We start from the raw sequence: 20,373 nt of genomic DNA, 5'->3' as shown, positions 1-20,373 counted from the left end.
TCTTGAAATTATGCCACCTTCAATTGCACATGGGAAATTCTTTATTATTATATGTCCCACATTTAAGTCATAAACTTAACATGGAAGTAGATTCTATTGTGAACAATAAACCCATATAGCTACATCTAAATTCATTAAATATAACTTCACTTGGTCATGTGCTCGGAACTCATAATTATGTTATTTTCGACTCCACTTGAAGTCCCGATCAGAAAATTTGAAGCTGATACCAATCATGATATAAATATAGTTTATAGCATCTTTAATTGTTAATTTATTCTGTTTACTCTTATATGTTTGTCCTCTCAATGAATTACAGTAATGACTCTTAAAAACAGGAACCGTACAATTTATAGACATGTAACATGTGGCCTGATCTTAGTTTCCTTTTCCAAAGACTTTTATGTTAGATAGTTCCTGTGTCCCTGTCTCTTAGTCCGTAATCAAATATACTTTTTTCTTGTTGAATTATCTGCTTTGTTTTTTTGTTTATTAATAAAGTAAACAGCTGCAATTAGATCCACCTGCTAAGCCGTAACATCACATTCACTATTTATGTATTTAAATATAGAAGAATATCGGCCAATTAAAACGATGACCAATCTCTTGGTGCACCCTTATTATGTTAATGTGTTTGCTTTTATAATGCTTGCACAAAATGAAATTCTGAAACTTAGTTTATGTTGATGAAACCAAGGCTGCAGTTGGTATCCAGTAATATAATTATAATTTTTTTTAAATCCCTGACTTTTCATGATCAAATATTGATGGATGAAATCTATCCACACCCTGCGTCATGAGCTAATGCTAATGCTAATTCCAGCTGAATGTTTTGCTTTGCTATAAAATGTGTCACAATACACCATAAGATTTTTAGGGTATGTTTTACAGTCTTTATACTTACTTTTCTTTTTCTTTTTTTCCATTTAATTGAATGTGTTACTTGTTAGTTCTTTGTAATTACTTGTAAAATTGTTTACAAGGAAATCCAACACGGTTTTTTTTTTTTTTTTTTTTTTTTTGTCAGTGTACGCAATGTTTATTGGCCTGCTGATCTGTGCACCTATGTACGGTTTTATGTGAAGCGTGGTTTGTTCTTACAAGATCCTGTGTACCAGGATGCATGATTTTGCGAGTATTTGTGTTGGTTTGTTTGAGCAGAGATGTATGTAGCGGTGCGAGACTACACGTCGGTGTCTTTCTATGTGTTTCTGTGTAAACAATCAGGGCAAGTGTGAGAGTTCTAATGCAAAGAGATGAGATGTGAATGAGTGGAAGAGAAATGGAGGGAGATGTTGAAAAGCAAAGGGGAGAGATGAGACATTAGCAGAGCTGTGAACAGAGATCTGGGCTGATGTCAACAGGCAGCTGACACACATCACCGCTCTCGCTAATTAATTGGCTTTTAGTCACTGTCCTCTGTTTCTCTCACCCCCACCAACATCCTCGCCTGTCAACACACAATTTCCGTCCCCTCCTCCGTCTCTCGCTCTGTCTCTCTCTCGCTCTCTTTGCCAGCTGCAGTTCTGGCAGTTCTGGCTTTTGCCTAAGCCTGCATCTAATTATGCATGTTTACACAGGAGACGCTAAAAGTTCACTGCATGAGCTAACGCTAATTCAACACAATCACTTTATTCATACATCAGGTGAAATGACACATAAAACAAAAGAAAGACCATACACAAACACAGATAAATAATTAGATATTGGTAACTGTAGTATTATTTCCTTTGTCGAAACTCACTTTTAACTGATTTGCGGCTATGGGCATGAACAGGAAGATATAAACACTATGGGGTGAATTCACTAAGATTGAATTGCACCTACCGATAGTGCTGTTTATTAGCATGGGTTGTTTTAGCACCCTATTCGCTTAATGAATTATGCAAATCAGGCAATGGTGCAAAACACAGCAAAAACACCTCTGTGCTGAACACAATCGGCACGGCACAATTGCATGTCGTGAAATCTTGCAAGCCGATTTTGAGTGATGCAAAATTAAATAATCAACAAGTTTTAAATATATTGTACTATCTACATTTGTTGATAAGTTGAGTTCTTCATTTACTGTCACTGTAATTAACGTGTGTGTGTGTGTGTGTGTGTGTGTGTGTGTGCACGATTAATATAGTTGTAAACGTTTTAAGCAACACTTAATATGAATGCAATTAATGTCCAATAAAAGTTGGTTTAAAGCACTTAATTGATTAGTTAAACAATAATAATTGTGTTAATTACAGTGACAACGAATGAACTCACTATTTATACTGTATATAGCCTGTTAATATATTAACAATGTAGAGACTATATAAACTATAAATTAATAGTTTGTTAATGATTTGTAAGTACTTTATTACTGTATACTTGTAACAAAGTGTTACCGGTAACACTTTACAATAAGATTCATTAGTTAACATTAGTTAACTACCTTAGTTAACATGAAATAAGAATGAACAATACTTCTACGGCATTTATTAATCTTAGTTAATATTAATTTCAACATTTACTAGTATGTCATTAAAATTAAAGGTTGTATTTGTTAACATCAATTAATGCACTGGAAATAACATGAACAAACAATGAACAGCTGTATTTTTATTAACTAACGTTAACAAAGATTAACTAACACTGTAACAAATGTATTGCTCATTGTTAGTTCATGTTAGTTAATACATTAATTAATGTTAACTAATGAACCTTATTGTAAAGTGTTACCATTTTACGAATCTGTAACACTTTACAACAAGGTCGATTTAGTTAACGTTAGATAATGCATTAACTTACATTACCTAACAGTGATCAATATTTTTTTTTACAGTATTTATTTACAGCACTAAGTACTTATTTACACGATATAAAATTAGCAGTTATTTGCAATCTGCAAATAGTTGTTAGATGCTATTTACTTATAATTAGTGGCAGATGCTATTTGCACCTCAGTATTGTTGTATATTAACAGGATGCAGTAATTACACAGAGTGTAAATTAAAATAATTAATAAATGCTTTAGAAGTATTTTCCATTGTTAGTTCATGTTAACTAATGTAGTTAACAAAAGTGTTTCCAAGGAATCAGTTTAAAATGGATTCATTGAAACGGCATGTACTGATTTGGCTCTTTAGTGCACTTAACTTTACCAAGTGTCTTGCACATACTTGTATGTGTGGTTATAACTCCATCATGAGATCATCATTTGTAGAATTACTGCCATTATCAGCAGAATATGTATCAAACACCATAGCTCAATGCTAATTGAATATGGCACATTGTGTAGCAAGGCTAGAAAGAGGTGTGTCTTTATTGCAAAGAATCAAAATGGCTTGATTAAAATAACCACAGCAATTATCACACTTTCTTACACTGGTTACGGGTTGTTCATGAATAAGACGCAGGGGTTTGAGGTGAAATTCCACACGCACTTTAACAGCTCATATAATGCACTTACTTTCAAAACATCTTGAAATCACTCATTCTAATAGTGCTTCATGCTCTACCTTTTAATCAGAGGAGGGAAGATTAAGATCGATTGAGTCTCGGGTAAATAGCATTGTGTGGAGAGAAGGCTGACTAAGGCAGCAGCACACAGCGGACACAAATTGAGGCACTAAATCCCTATGGGATACAGTCTCTGCCTCCTGGCCATTGCATGTGTCATGTGGCTGTTCGGTTTTCGGCACTACAGCTCCTGATTAAACCAACAGCTTTGAGAGAGGCAAACATATGCAGGATGTTGCTGCAAGAATGCGATTTTAATTACAAAGCGCTGAGAGGTGTTCTTGATATCTCTAGAAACAATTCAAAACCGAGACTGGACATCGTCATTGTCCACGCGCTATACTTTTGTCCTATCTTGAAGGTGTCGGGAGATGATTGCATCTCTTCTAAGCCTCAGTGGGCTTATTGCAAATGCCAACCTGGGCGCGCAGATGTACTCCAGGCCCGGCTGAAAGGTCTCAGTCTTTATTCTAACATAATTGAAAACAGATTTATTGGATTAGGGAGAGTCTGTGTCTGTGCGAGTGCACTAGTTCAATTCCATCGTTCTTTGTCATAAACAATGCCGCGGCGACGTCTTGACAAACAAGCTTTGATGACCTTGTTTGGGGAACAGAATTTTACAACTTTAGATGCAGGAATAAATGTATGGTTATATGAGTGAATAGGAAGGGAATGATTTGCACCTCCTTGCAAAGACCTTCAGAAGTATACAAGGCCTTATGAGAATTCAGCCAATTAAAAGAAGATGGCCAAAAGCGTTGGCTTAAAATAAAGCAAGATGAGTAGAATGGGACAATGTATGTCTGTCTATATTATACGAGTTTATTTAACAGAACTTTTAGCACAAATGCAGGACATGTAAATGTCAAATTTCTAGGTCTCAGTGAAAAGCACAAAAAAAAAGAAAAAGAAATTGCTAGTAAAAAAATGGCTAGTAAATAATAAATTGAATTAAAAGTGAAATTTTGAAGTAAAAATACTGTAGTAGTCACTTTTTTTTTATTTGTATTTATTTAAATTAAATTCGGAAAATCGTTATTAAATAATACATTGAATTAAAAGTGAAATTTTGAAGTAAAAATACTGTAGTAGTAACTTTTTTTTTCTATTTGTATTTATTTAAATTAAATTCGGAAAATCGTTATTAAAGGCACACTATGTAACTTTTCGCCACTAGAGGTCATTTATTCAAAACAAAGGCGTAGCTTGATGACACCTTGATTTCGCAGAATCATGGGAGTTGTTGTCTTCACCTCTACAGCCGGTGGAGAATACGAAGGGACACGGGCAGAAATCATATTCATGGATGACCGGTAATGTATTAAAGTTACTGTAGGAGCGGAACGAGCCGGTGTAGCAATTGCTAATGAGAGACAGGCACGACACACAGCTCGAGAGCAGTGGAGCTTTTATTATGCCGCAGACGCCGCTTCCGCTTATAACGGACATGCGTATGTGGGGTAACGCAGTGCTGTTTTATCATATTAGATACATTTGAGTGTGATGAAAGTTGTTATAATGCTACTCTGTGCGTCCGCGCGGCGGCTACTAAATGAGTCACTTGTTGCACACTGCGGTAAGCTAGGTCGATATTAGGCATGGTAAATATGGTACTCGCGGTACATCAAGAAAACGAGATTTAAACAAAAAGACTAACTTTGTTGAGCTATATAAAAATTATTCGTTTTCTGTCGATGAATGTATCCAAACAGTTGCTCACCTGTCTAATTAAACACATCATGGGCCCTATTTTAACGATCTGAAACGCAAGTGTCAAAGCGCAAAGCGCAAGTAACTTTGTGGGCGGGTCTTGGCGCTGTTGCTATTTTCCCGGCGGGATAATTGACTCTTGCGCCAGGCGCAAATCTAAAATGGGTTGGTCTGAAGTAGCTTCATTATTCATAGGTGTGGTTTGGGCGTAACGTGAAATAAACCAATCAGAGCATCATCTCACATTCCCTTTAAGAGCAGGCGCGCTTGTTCTAAAGTGGATTCCTATTGTAACGGCGGATTTGCCAGGCGCGCGCCAGGAGCGGTTCACAGCCAAGGAGAGCAACGCTCTCGTCAGGGACGTTGGGGATGGAGAAACACACCCAAATTAACTTCGGTTAAAAAGGCGTATGATAATTTGGGTAAATGTGTAAGCTAGATGTATGCTTTTATAATAAATTGTATATCTATCTATCTATCTATCTATCTATCTATCTATCTATCTATCTATCTATCTATCTATCTATCTATCTATCGTAATAATGTATGATTTGCAAAAATGAAAACTGCTGCTTCTGTGTAGATGAGAGAATCAAAGTGTATGCGCGTTGTGCACACAAAATAGGAATGATACATGCGTCTGTGAACAAAGTCAATTGCGCTGGGTGCAAGATAGGGCCCCATATATTAAAGCGTCTTTGGTGTTTCCATGGTTTCTACAAAATAAAACCGGAAAACGAGGGTAGCAATGTCATTGATAGGCGACGCACGGACACGGTCCGTGTCCTGGTTAAAACTGCTTATTTCTCTAGATTTAAAAATCCTAAGAAACATTTGGGATAATGTAAGTACAAAAATCAACAAAATATTTAACATTGTTCTAGTGGTTTTTGGATATTTTAAGCCAGGTACCACCTTTAAGCAAATCAAAATGTCCAAGTACCAGCTAGTTACAACAATATTCCCTTTCTTCAGCACTGCGCAGAATGACATCTCTTTGAGTGCAAGCTTTAGAACTGAGTGGCATAATGACATATTTTGATTGATATCCCTGTAGTTCAGATAAATCATGCTTCTGCAAGAGCCTCATCAATCCCTTTATTACGCTTTACAGATCTGAGGAAGAGCCCTATCAGAGCAGAACACACACAGAGACCCATTTAGAAGATTACAATGTATTTGCATGTGTTGTTATGCACATTTTATAGTCTGACTCAACATTTTGGAATTAAATTTTGGAATTTGTTCTCAAAACTTCTCCTGGAAACACTTTGAACTCCTCTGTCAAACTGGTTCAGTTATTAAACTGGACTGCAATATGCTTGGGGTGTTGACCCCCCAAAAAATCTATAAAAGAAAGACATATCAGAGAGTCTGGTTCTTCACATTTGATTAATTGTCAGATGATAGAGAAGATAGATATGCATTACAGACAGATACAGTAGGTCCTTTCAAATAAGACACCATCATATTATACTTAATTACACATTTTAAGGATAACCTTATTTCCTTGCAGGAATTTGATTGCTATCAAGCAAAAGACTACATCTGCGAAAGTGAGGTAAGAAGTGCAGAGATGAAATGATCCAAGTCAGTGAGTTCAAGCATTATCTAGAAGGATATCTTGCTTGTGCATGAGGGGGAAAGGCTTGATGACTACCATGTGTCCAGAGCATTATTGCACAAGAGCATGCATTGTGGCTTTATTGTAAATGTGTTATAATTAGACATTTCCCTTGTACAGTCACTTGCATGTGCTGCAAAAGCTTTAGAGGGTTTGGGTAAATCTCACAAAAGCTGTCAAGAACTTGTCCGGGTCATATTATACACCAAAACTGAGAAATATATAAGACATTTTATTTAGCATGTTTTATATTTTCATCTTTACAAATGAATCCATTTTAAGGAGCATTAGAATTCTATGCATTGTGGCATTATTTTCATGACTAATAATAATAATAATTGATATTACGGTAATTATAAATGAAGAATGAAAATGAAATAATCAAATGGAGTAATAAGAATGAAATAACAATCAAATGGAATGACAATCAAATGACCATTGAAAATAATTATAATTATATGTTAATTATATATTATATATGAATGGTGGTATTAAAGTATTTGTCAACTAAATGCAACTGTAGTATCATGAAAATAATGTCAGTCACAAAGTAAAATAAATAAATAAATTATATATATATATATATATATATATATTATTACTGTTATATTTTAAGTAATGAGAATGAAATGGCAATCACCACTGAAAATAATGTGAAATATGAAATAATGAGTTATTCTATAATATTCTATAAAAGTTATTGAGTAGTTAACATTACCAAAAAAAACAGAAAAAACAAATCTGAAGCATTTTGGTTGTATTTGTCAACAATATGCAACTGTAGTATCATGAAAATAATGTCAATAAATGAACAACAATAATAATAATAATACTTATAAATAGTAATGGTCCTAATAACCTTCAATATAATATATATAATGCTATACAATACTATAAATACATATATATCTTTTTTTGTTTGTTTGTTTGTTTTAGTAAAATGTGACCTGGACTTATTTGGTTATTTGGTAACACTTTAGTTTACTGTCCAATTTTCACTATTAACTAGTTGCTTATTAGCATGCATATTACTAGGATATTGGCAGTTTATTGGTACTTATAAAGCTCATAGTAATGCTTTATTCTGCATGACCATATTCTACATCCTTAATCCTACCCAATACCTAAACTTAACAACTACCTTACGAACTATTAATAAGCAGTAATTAGGAGTATACTGAGGCAAAATTAGGTGAGAATTGGATTCTAATCTAAAGTGTGACCTATTATTTTGTTTGTTTGTTCACAGGTTCCTGGCAGCCCACCGAACACAAGAGTAGAAGTCCCCACAAATTCAAGTCCAGGCACAAAAGCCCTAACTGATGTTTTGATGCTCGGTCTGTTGTTTGCTCTTGGAAACCTCACTATGTAGAACTACCTGAGCTTCATAAGCCAGCACAGTGAGGCCAAGGCTGATGGAAACCCCCTCATGATCATCTTCAGACCAAACTCACGCCTCTCTCCTCTACTGCAGCTTTCTTTCTTTCTTTCAAATGAACACCAAACAGAAAGAACACAGAGACACATATCGAAAAGTCTGCTGCATCTTTGCCATGGCCGATTGAGAAAGTTGCATAGCGAACGAGCAAACGGCCAAGAAACAGATATTGCGTACTTAGCCGCTTGATTCCAAAGTTGAAGACCTGTAATGCGCCTGATTGGTGGACCTGCAACTATAGACCCAGGCACAAAGCTTTCCAGTCTACTGTTCTACTTCCTGCCGCCCACACCGCCCATAAAAAGGGCGTCTCGAAGCACCCATCAGGCCTGAATTAGCATTGTATTACACCATCTCTGAGAGGCATTCTCCATCCCGGCCCACTGCCCATTTATTGGATTTGCCACGCTCTTCTTTGACAGCTGCTTTAGCTTTCTCATTGTGATTATTCCTTTTCAGTTCCGTCTTTTTTTTCCTTCTTTTGTCCACCAGTCGAACAGGAGTAATTACTTTCCAGTGGTTCTTTTAAATGTGAAGTGTTTGAAGTTTAAATCTGTACCCTGTCGACACGGCGCAAGGTGGATGTCACGGGCGACAGCTCTCTTAGTCACATTCTCTACTTAGTTTGATCAATTTGAAAAAGAAAAGGAATGTTGAGATGAAGTTGATGAAAGCGTACCAGTGGATCAACAGGAGAAGTAGATCTTTGGAAACTGCTTCCGTGTGGGTTCGCAATGTCAATGGGCTGCCCACACATGTATAATTTTGTCTGTGAATATGAATGTTTTTCTTTCCAAAAGTACAGCTGTTAATTATTATGTGTTGTCTTTAAATGAAAGATGAAGAGACCCTAGAGAAAGTTCTAGACGAGCAGTGGGAGTGACAAGAACTGCATGACTGAGAAAAACCTGGAGGTGCTCATACCACTAACCATTAATAGTCATGGCATATTCTGTCTCTGGTTCTACACAAGAAAAACCCTGACAAAAAATGGGAACCGTTTTGGGACATTCATCGTCATGTGAATCATTGTGTGCAATTTCTGATGTGGCCTTACTCTTTGTTTTTCCTCCTCATTATTTTCTAGCCGCTGTGTGGAGAAAGGTCGATGCCGAGTTTTGATGTTCGGAATGTTTCTAAAAATGTACTCACCTCAATTCACAGGTTCAGTAAATGCACTAGAAACGTATGACTCTTTTATCAACATTCCAAACACTGAAGTTATTAACAAACAGACATCGATATAAATATATATATAAATGTAAAGGTCAAAACTAAAAAGATTTATATATTGTGTCCTATAGGCTTGTTATATACGTACAATTGCAAAGCAAATGATAAATATGAACATTCTTTGTGTAAATATGACAATAATGCAATGGAAACACATTAAAGAAATGTCGTATCAGTGGGGATCCATCTGTCAAAACAGATAAACATCAACAGGCAATTTTTTTTTTTTTTTTCATTAATAGATTAAATACTTTTTAGTACCAAAAGATTTATGAGTAATCTAAGATTACATTGTTTCTAAAAGGACGCAGTGATGTAATAATCAGCTCTATTTTACCAGATTTTCTCATTTCGTGTGAATGTTCCAAGACTAGGTCCTTGCACACAGAGTCCGAAATTCTCATCCGAAAATTTCGCACGTAAAAAAACAAACAAATACGACCTCACGTTGTGTCAATCACGTTTACACACTGCCTCCGAACCTTTCGTCTGTCATAAAAAATACTGATCGGGTTCGATTTTCTGCGTTTTCCGCAAATAAACAGAAATGACGCAGAACGTTATAGCAAGTATTTTAAGAGGTGTTTTGACAATTCAGAGCCACCGAATAACGAATACGAAAAAGGCATACGAAAGTTTTGCACTCAGTGTGCAAGGACCTTTACTTTTGTTGAAACATCTGGAATAGATAAATATATAAACAGTATATTTTTTGAAGTATGCTGCCTTTTTGAAAAAAAAAAAAAAAAAAGTATATATATTTTAAGGGAGGTATTAAGTCAAAAGTCATTGTTGAGTGAGAACAAGAACAAATTCAAATGAAAAGAAAAATGATCCTGTCACCAGACACTGATATCGCAATCCTTGCTTTGAAATTATTTTCAAAACTGTGCTGTCATATTCGGCGGGAACAAAAGTAGCGATGAATGAAATCTAAGAAACACAATGAAAGGTGTCAGTTCACATTTAGTCTTTCAACCTTTTAACAAAAAAAAACAAAGTGAATTTGAATCTCAATGTACCTGAGATGGAAAGCATCCGCCACATACTCCCAAAAACAGTGTTGATTCTGTATTGTATATCAAAAAGGCCTACTGGGGTTTGGATAATGTTGTGACTGGTTGATACAGAGGTGTGTGATTGTTGAGTGTGTGTGTAGCCTACATGTACAGTACGTTTGTGTATAAGATTTTTAGCTATGGTCAGGCGAGGAGGGGATTTGGTATCAAGATGAGACCATTTGACGAATGTAAGTTTTAGACGCAAAGAAATGAACTATGAAAAAGAGTAGCACTTCACAGAGACATTCAATGGAGCTTTTGCTGTGTCACATGACTTTGATAAACCATTGTGATTTGATCACCTCTGGAATTAGCAGAGTTCTACGTCATCTCATCACTGCTTTGATGTAAGGGTCACCTCCCTTTGTAGACTGCTGTGAGCTCCAGATATGCTAATGCTGTGCTTGTTTCCTGATCAATAAAGCCACTTCAATTTTTACTGCTTTCCACATTTGTTTTGTGTTGAGGACAACAATAAAAGGCTTGTTGCAAATTGGCAAAAATATCTGTGTTAGTTAGATTTACCAACCCAGGCTCACTGGAAAAACTGACTTGTGATGACATTGCTGCAAGATCCATTGCTTCCTGTCCAATGAGTGGCTCTAAATGCAGGTTCAGATTTATCCAGAACAGATGAACGTCAATCAGACAACGTTTTATGTTAGGCCTAGTTGTTGTACGTATCGCGGCAGTTCGGAAATGAAATGTTCGGTGAGTGACTCTAAAAGGTTTGTGTTTGAAAGTAATGTACCACCTACACTAAACCTAACCAATAATGTTAACAAAAGCAAATGTGTGATAAAAACTCATTTGCTGAAGCAAACATACCATTTCAGCTTGCTTCTACAAGTCTTTGAGCTCTTTTATCAAATGCTGTGACTCGTGTTTCACAGGACTCGTACCTGAGTGCTCTGTATCACAAATGCAACACTGTACCAGGTGAACTACTGAGCAACGTAGGAAAGCCATAAATATGGAGATGATTATGTGATGCAAACATCAAAATGTATTCATTTGCAAATCATGCACTATGATAAAAGTGTTTTGAGGTCATAACATAGTATTGTGCAAGGAACCATGCAAAATAAGTCTTCATTTATAAACAGGTATCCCAAACATTTCCTATAATTCCATTGGTCAGTCAAACAATAGCCACGCCCCAAACTCACACTATTTGTTGAGCTGTTGTTGGGCATTTCATGATACTCAAACAAACCACAGAGCAAGAAGGTACAACACGTTTTGTCTCTGCAGCTGGAATAACAGTATTTTTATCTTTAACATACAATAGTTTTAAAAATGGTATAATAACCCTATAGATAAACATTATGAAAACATAATTTATCATCAGTATTCCTGTTTTCGGTCATGTCTTTGGAATTGCCTGATAGATTCCAGTTTTGTTAACGTCTTCCACCAGTTCTAAATTATACCACTATATGACTGCTGGTCTCTGCTTTTTATATTGTACTGGTATAGAGTAATATATGCCTTTGAGACATTCCCATCTAGTTAAACAAAGAACAATTGCATCCCACTTTCCTTTATATCCACCAGCTCAATAAGCTTTATCGCACAATGTTAAGATGTTATCAGGTCATTTTGTCCAAACTTCATCTCAAGAGACATTTTCATTTGTGAGCAATTTCTTCACTGGCCATTTTTTATCTTCACACACACTGTTGAAACAAGTTTGACATATATACTTAAAGATCCATTTGGGATCCACCTTCATTATACAGAATTTGGTCCTAGCAGGGTCTATATTTGAAGCTGCATCTCAGTAATTGTCAAATGCCTGATACAGACCGCAAGTTTGGCAATCCTATAAGATCATTACAAATCACACGGATCTAATAAACTTGGGTACGACATGTATGTAGACTGTATGATGATGGCACCTATTGAATCGTAGGCTATGACACAACTTAGTATAATAAAGAATAAACTGTATAAAATAGTAAAGAATAAAATGTCATCAGCATTCGCTAGAGGTAAACTGGAGCAAGATGAATTGCACTTTGGCAATTGGGGTTTTATGTGTGCTGAAAAAAAGAGGAGGAAGCGAAAGAAGAGAATACGGACTATGGAAAAGAGACCAACTTGGGATGCCAATTTTGGAGGTCAGAAGATGTAGGTCGTAGCACTGCTAAATTTCTGACACTGTCAGAAAGGCTATCTTCGGTTGCAAGAACGTGGCAATGGCCATCTTTGAATCTCTCACTGTACGACGTAGGACCACCGTTTAGGAGCCACGACCACAGAAATCGCCACGATTGGTCACCTTTTGCCTGTGACAGCCCAAAATCATACAATTTGTACCAGGCATTGTAATGGATAGCTTGTGCTGTATGTTATGGTTATATATCCTTTGTCATATTATTTCACCATTTAATCCCAAAATGAAATACAGTGGTGGTCAAAATTGATGGCACCCCTGATAAATATGATAAAAAATGGCTGTAAAAAAATAAATCTGCATTGTTTATCCTTTTGATCTTTCCTTCAAAAAATTCGCAAAAATCGAACCTTTCATTGAAGTGAAAGAATTGAAATTGGGGGGTAAATCACATTATGAAATAAATGTTTTTCTCCAAAACACGCTGGCTATAATTGTTGGCACCCCTAGAATTTTTTTATGAGAAAAATATCTCTGAAGTGTATTCCCATTAATATTTAACTTTTTTAGCACACCAGGGTGACTAGGAACATGAAATTGTCCAGCTATGACTTCTTGTTTCACAGGAGTTTAAATATGAGGAAACACAAAGGCCAAATTCCCTTAATCATCCATCACAATGAGTAAAACCAAAGAATATAGTTCTGATGTGCAGCAAAAGATTGTTGAGCTTCACAAAATAGAAAGTGGCTGTAAGAAAATATCTAAAGAATTGAAAATCCCCATTTTGACCATCAGGGCAATAATTAAGAAGTTATAATCAACTAAAGATGTTACGAATCTGCCAGGAAGAGGACGTGTGTCTATACTGTCTTAATGCACGGCGAGGATGAAAGTTTGAGTGGCCAAAGACTCTCCAAGGCTCACAGATGGAGAATTGCAGAGACTAGTTGAGTTTTGGGGGTCAGAAAGCCTAAAAGAAATGTATCAAACAACCCCTACATTCCCACATGTTGTTTGGGAGGGTTTCAAGAAAAATCCTCCTCGCTCCTCCAAAAGTAAACTCCAGCATATTCAGTGGTCAGACATGACTGGATCTTCAAAAGGGACTGGATTCTGTGGTCAGATGAAACAAAAAAAGGGCTTTTTGGCAGCAAACCCACCAGATGTGTTTGGTGCAAACAGGGATGAAGAGTACCCCATGCCTACGGTTAAATATACTCCTGGATCTTATATGTTGTGGGCCTATTTATTTGCTGGAGGTCCTGGACATCTTGTTCAGATACATGGTATTATGGATTCTAGCAAATACCAACAGATAAAAAATCAAAACCTGACGGCCTCTGCTAGAAATCTTATAATGGGCCGTGGTTGGATCTTCCATCAGGACAACGGTCCAAAACGAACATCAAAATCAACACAAAAATGTGTAACTGAGCACAAAATGAAGCTTCTGCCATGACCGTCCCAGTTCCCTGACCTGATGAGAGGAGTGAACTGAAGAGAAGAAGCACCAACATGAACTTGTGAATCTGAAGGATCTGGAGAGATTCTGTATGGAGGAATGGTCTCGGATCTCTTGTCAGGTGTTCTCCAAACTCATCAGGCATTATAGGAGAAGACTCAGATCTGTTATCTTGGCAAAAGGAGGTTGCAGAAAGTATTTAATAACAGGGTGCCAACAATTATGGCCAGCGTGTTTTGGAGAAAAACATTTATTTTATAATGTGATTTACCCCCCACTTTCAATTCTTTTACTTCAATGAAAGGTTAGATTTTTGTGAATTTTTTGAATGAAAGATCAAAAGGATAAACAATGCAGATTTATTTTTTACAGCCATTTTTTATCATATTTATCAGGGGTGCCATCAATTTTGACCACCACTGTACATCTGCAAGCGAAAACACCCAGAATGAGAATCGAAGAAAATCAACAAAGCACTTTTTATTTCCTGCAGAAATGGGGCCTTTTCATAAATGAGAGGCTAATCAGTTCCAACCGCATATTAAGTGTATTCATACTCTGTTCACCCACTTGTACGTGACGCCCCTATAAAGCAGCCTGTTGATAATCCAGACAGCAGTAAGGAGGAAGAGATAACACTCTTTTATCTAGACTTTTATTTATTTTATCAATCAAATCTAAATGTCTTGGAGAGAGGAGACGAGAGGCGACGTAAAACTTCCAAACTGAATATGAGTCAAGATTTTGCCTGTGTTTGAGTTTAATGACATTGTCAAATGTGATGAAACAAGAGACAAAACAATCCATACCCCCCTGCTGTTTAGGCTGTCTTTGGTTCAGCGTGTGACAGCTGCATTTTTCACTTTGAGTTTCATTCCATTTCTATCCAATATGTCAGTGCATTTGCCACGTCTGATCTTAAAGCGCGCAAAATATGTGTGAAGTCATTTCAAAACATTTCTAAAAATATTTCAGCACAGCAAGTTACTAATTCTTGTTGAAGAAGTGAAAGGGTAAATATTTTGCAGTCACCTTCGCCTCTGATATTGGCGAGCAGTCGGTGACAAGCTTTAAGCATTTGACTTCCCTAAGATGTCTTACCATCTGCCAAGCTCTGCATGTTTCTGCCTCTGCTTTGCACCAGCTTATAGACTTTACAAACTCCACAATTTCCATGTCTGTTCCATCTTCTCGTAGACCAACCAGAAATAAGCTCTGGAGCAAGAACAATTCATTTTGAAATGATTGTGTAAATCACAAGTTATTTACTTGGATATTTTCTATTTGCACTATTTTATCTCAATGAAGCAGATGCAGATATTGTTGTTGTTGTGATGTAGAATTACAGATGAAGATTATGGCTGAGCTGAAGTTGAATTTTGTCTCCGTTCAAGTGTAATTGCTTGGAAAGTGTTAAGCAGTTCTTTAGAATCCAGGTTTTACCTCCTAGAATAATTTGACGATCTGCCTCTATTGGAACGTTACTAGTCAATATGTCTTTCCAAATGTTTTTTTTTTTTTTTTTTTTTTTTACAATCTCCTGAAAAGCCTGTGGTTCAATCTTTGAGGTAATTTGTTCCACTGGCAAAGTCCCATAACAACCTTCAACATGCTCCAGAAAACACATTATCTTCAATATAGAGATATTTCTTCTTGATTCATGTTATTTCATATATATATATATATAATGTTGTTGTTGTGATAATAGAATTGGGCTTCGGGTAACAAGAAAATGTGATGTTCTATTTATATTAAATTAGTATTTATAACAATAAACATTTTATTTTCTGCTAACCAAATCTGATTTGTATTTATCTTTGAGGGACATTTATAATAATTTAAAGGGGTGGTTGATTATGATTTCACTTTTCTAACTTTAGTTAGTGTGTAATGTTGCTGTTTGAGCATTAACAACATCTGCAAGTTTCAATGCTCAAAGTTCAAAGCAAAGGGAGATATTTTCTTTTAAAGAAATTGCTTTTTAAGGACTACAACAAACGACTGGTAGGGACTACACGGCATTCCTCCCGGGTTAGCCCTCTGTGCCGGGAGCAGCAGCTCATTTGCATTTAAAGGAACAGACACAAAATGGTGCGTTTTTGCTCACCCTCGAAAAGTGACAACTTTAATATGATATATAAAAATACCCGTGGGGTATTTTGAGCTAAAATTTCACATACAAACTGGGGACATCAGAGACTTATTTTACATCTTGTGAAAAGGGCATTATACCACCCCTTTAAGATTATCTGTCAAATTGGTTTAGAACTGGTGATCATGACTTCCCACACTGAGTTCATCAGACAATATTTATGATTTCTTAGATGACTGCACTTTCTTTTCAGAAAACTGTCTAGCGTTGACAGGGAGTAGTGTTGTGTGAGGAAGTGCAATGTTGTGGCTTTAATGAGTGTTTATGAATATGTGCTGACGCACGTGATTAATGCAGTGGTATTCTGGGTAGTGAATGGTGCGGACTAGGCATGTTTTATCCAGTACATATCTGAAATAATTAGCACTTCATCTGCCCTCTGAAACCATTGAGCTGAGTCAGACAGATACACACAGTCAAGATATAATGTGGTCATACACACACACACACAATCACACAAGCTACACAGGGCAAAAATCAGCAGTTCTCTATCAGGCCAATCCACTATCTAAAATACTGCAGACCGAGAGTTCTGAAGCCCATTTCAATTACATTACAAGTCACGTAAAATAGTATAAAAGTTTATTTTTGCCATGAAATAAACATAAAAAAGGTGATTGTAACTTTTTGCCTCACAGTTAATTTATATCTCACAATTTGGACTTTTTTTCTCACGACTGCAAGTATCTCACATTTGCACATTATAAACTCTGAGGGCCAGATGTACGTACATTTGCGAACGCAGCGTTAATAGCGCCATGGCCAAGACGAAGAAAGCGCTTGATGTGAAACCGCAGTGTGCGTGTTATGTACCAAATCTGCAGTTCATCAAGTAATCAGCGCCTGTCCCCACCCACTATACGTAAATTGTGCGTATTTAAACGCGCAATTGAATGGGCCTCCTCCTCTCTTTCCATCATGGATCAGCCACCAAGTCAGGCAAAACAGCAAAAACAAAAATGTAGATGCTATGACTGTTTGAAATGATCCTGATGCCAATAATTGTAATGTAGCGAGGAGTTTAACAACTGCTGGAATGGAATGTGACCGCTGAGTCGGAGATTCGATGTCATCTTTGATTTCTTCCAGTAACTGTAATATTGCGTAGCTGCTTAATCTGTAACGCTTAATGATTTCGTTTTCACTCAACTGAAAAAGTGTGATTCTTGTGGCAAAAATCTTTTCAGCTCGTCTCCTTAGCCTATGTCTTCGTCTTGCTCAGATTACTGCTGCCATTTCACCAGGAGGCATATGCCAGGAAACCCGCTTCCTAAGTTACACCTGCTTTTAAGAGGCGGAGAATTTTCAGCGCAAAATAGAGGCGCACTTTCACCGGCTTTTTCTGTACATAACGCGGAATACATTAGGCGCAGTTTACGCTTCCCCTCCCATCTCTTAATGTGACACTCCCACTTTCCCCTTGACCATCCCATGAATGCATATGCATGACATGAAAAGCGCATTTTGCCATTCTCAGTTCCCGCGACAGGCAGTCTGCGCTTTCATTGTCCCGTAAACCTCGCCATGGTTTTATGCGCACTTTGCAAAACAAATACGCCTGAAGTGGGCGCAAAAGCGTTAGTACATCTGGCCCTGAGCCTATGTTCAGACTGCAGGAAAATTGGTCTTTTCAGGCAGAATGTAAAAATCTGATTTGAATCGCATTTTAAAACACCTCCAGATGTGGTTTGAATCAGATCAAATACATAAATAAATAAATAAAAAACATTACATGTGTTTTTTTGTTTGTTTTTTTGCTGTCCAGACTTTCAAAACCCCATCTGGATACAATCTGAATATGCACAAAAACAAACCAAAAATCAGATTTTTGCTTGAACCAGACCATGGCCTTATTGAAAGCTTAATCTCAGGTCTGTAATTAGTTTCTAGTAAATGGACTTCTAAAATACCTCCAGGCAGGTCTTGACCGCATTCCATGTCCATGTCACTTTGCCAAATGATTTCAGTTATTTCAAAGGTCCTTAGAGCCTAAAACAGCAAAAGAACCAAAATACCAAATAATAATGATCAAACAAATAAAGATACAAAAAATAACGACACAATAAAAATGTCACACTGTTTTCTTGTTTTGCCCACAAAATAATACTCTATTAACTATGGAAAGCACGCTCTCTTTCTCCCGCTCTCCCTCCCATACAAACACACACACATACAGTAAACTTTTCATCAGCGGTGCCCTGCGACTTTATCAATAAAATAGTTTTGCATCTTACAACAAAACTGCATGACATTTTTCAGTATCAAGGTAGTAACGTTGCTGTTAAACTTACAGCTTCACTTCACACTTCACTTCACTTAAGTATCAATCTCTCTCCAATAATCATGCTATCAATGGCTCAAATATCTGTTACTAGCTCTTAAATAATGCTTTGAAATTGATCTGTAAGCCCCTCCCCTTGAACACAGATGAGCCAATGGCAGTTGAGTATCAGTTGCATGGGGACCGGAACTCGGACATCTTTAGGACACCAATCCCAATGAAGACGAAAATGTTCATTTTCTGGTTGTCATACTCTCATTAAGTTACAAATTAAAGTGAGTCTTGCTAACGTACAAACCTAAATAGCTAACTGTTCTCACGTCATCCAATTTATAGGTAAAAACACATAAGCGAAGGTCTACAATTCAGTTCCTCTCCATATTAAACTAGTTAAATGTAAATTAATTTAATCTTACCCTGCGGTACATGAGTGTTGATCCTGGATGTTGTCATCTGCGATTATGATTGTTGATTATGATTCAGGCAGCATTATAGGTCAGAAGACAGATTGGTTTGGAACAATCAGAATATCCAATTCCATCTGGTTGAAGATCGGAGTCACGCCGGTATGGAGATGGGTTTGTTGAGGATCATTGCTGATGGCTGTCGTGTCGATGAGGCCTTCACAGGGGAGAGGCTAGTTGACACAATCTCTGCTGACACTTCAGGGATGTGTTGTGGTCATGTCTAGGTGCAGGTCCTCCATCTGGTCTGGATACGGCCCGGATCCGGCTGACTACATCATGCGTTGTGGTCAAGTCTAGGTGCAGATCCACCATCTGATCTGGATACGGCCCAGATCTGGTTGACTACATCATGCGTTGTGATCGTGTCTAGGCGCAGGTCCACCATCTGATCTGGATAAGGCCTGGATCCAGCTAATTACAGTAAACCTCGTAATAAGCAGAAAGACTAACATTAGCATAGATGCCATTCTTCTTGTGATGTAATGAGTACACCGGGTGTTATAGGAAGTGTTCCCGGTTCCGGGTGACCTAATTTATGCAGCCTAATAATCATTTCACTGATTTGAATAATAGGGATGAATAATTTTCTATGTGTATGCCAGATTAAAGAGATGTGTTTTTAGTCTAGATTTAAACTGACAGAGTGTGTCTGCTTCCCGGACAATGTTAGGAAGACTGTTCCAGAGTTTAGGTGCTAAATAGGAAAAGGATCTACCGCCAGCAGTCGATTTTGATATTCTAGGTATTATCAACTGGCCAGAGTTTTGAGATCGCAATAAACGCGACGGACTTTAATGCGTTAAGAGTAAGTGATCAGCAATATTTTAAAATGTATACAATGTTTAATAGGGAGCCAATTCAGTGTTGACAGAACCAGGCTAATATGGTCATACTTGGTTCTAGTAAGAACTCTAGCTGCTGCATTTCGGACCAGCTGTAGTTTGTTTATTATGCGTGCAGGGCAACCACCCATAAGAGCATTACAATAATCTAGCCTTGAGGTCATGAACTAACTGTTCCGAATTTTTCATTGAAAGCATGTCATAATTTAGATATATTTTTAAGATGGAAGAATTCAGTTTTACAGATGCTAGAAACGTGGCTTTCAAATGAAAGATTGGTATGAAAGAGCACACCCAAGTTCCTAACCGACGATGAAGACTTGACAGAGCAGCCATCAATTGTTAGACAGTATTCTAGGTTAGTACGTGCAGATGTTTTTGGTCCAATCATTAGAAACTCTGTTTTGTTTTGTTTTTTCAGAATTAGGTAATAGGAAATTATTAGTCATCCAAATTTTTATATCAGCTATGCATTCCGTTAAT

At 36.9% G+C, this 20,373-nt stretch overlaps 1 protein-coding gene across 1 annotated transcript in view; it reads left to right on the top strand.

Annotated features, from left to right (window-relative positions):
* The window catches only part of gfra2a (GDNF family receptor alpha 2a), an 87,405-nt gene extending 76,398 nt beyond the window's left edge, over positions 1-11,007 (top strand). The window contains exons 8-9 of the mRNA XM_084388993.1: positions 6,725-6,769; positions 8,082-11,007. Coding sequence (XP_084245119.1) covers positions 6,725-6,769; positions 8,082-8,204 — 168 coding nt within the window. The 3' untranslated portion in view covers positions 8,205-11,007. The remainder of the gene's footprint in view (positions 1-6,724; positions 6,770-8,081) is intronic.
* The last annotated feature ends 9,366 nt before the right edge of the window (positions 11,008-20,373 follow it).

The sequence above is a fragment of the Rutilus rutilus genome (assembly GCF_951802725.1).
Source record: "Rutilus rutilus genome assembly, chromosome: 19".
Lineage (NCBI taxonomy): Eukaryota > Metazoa > Chordata > Actinopteri > Cypriniformes > Leuciscidae > Rutilus > Rutilus rutilus.
Note: the sequence above shows the minus strand (reverse complement) of the source record. Positions and strands in the feature narration are given on the sequence as shown.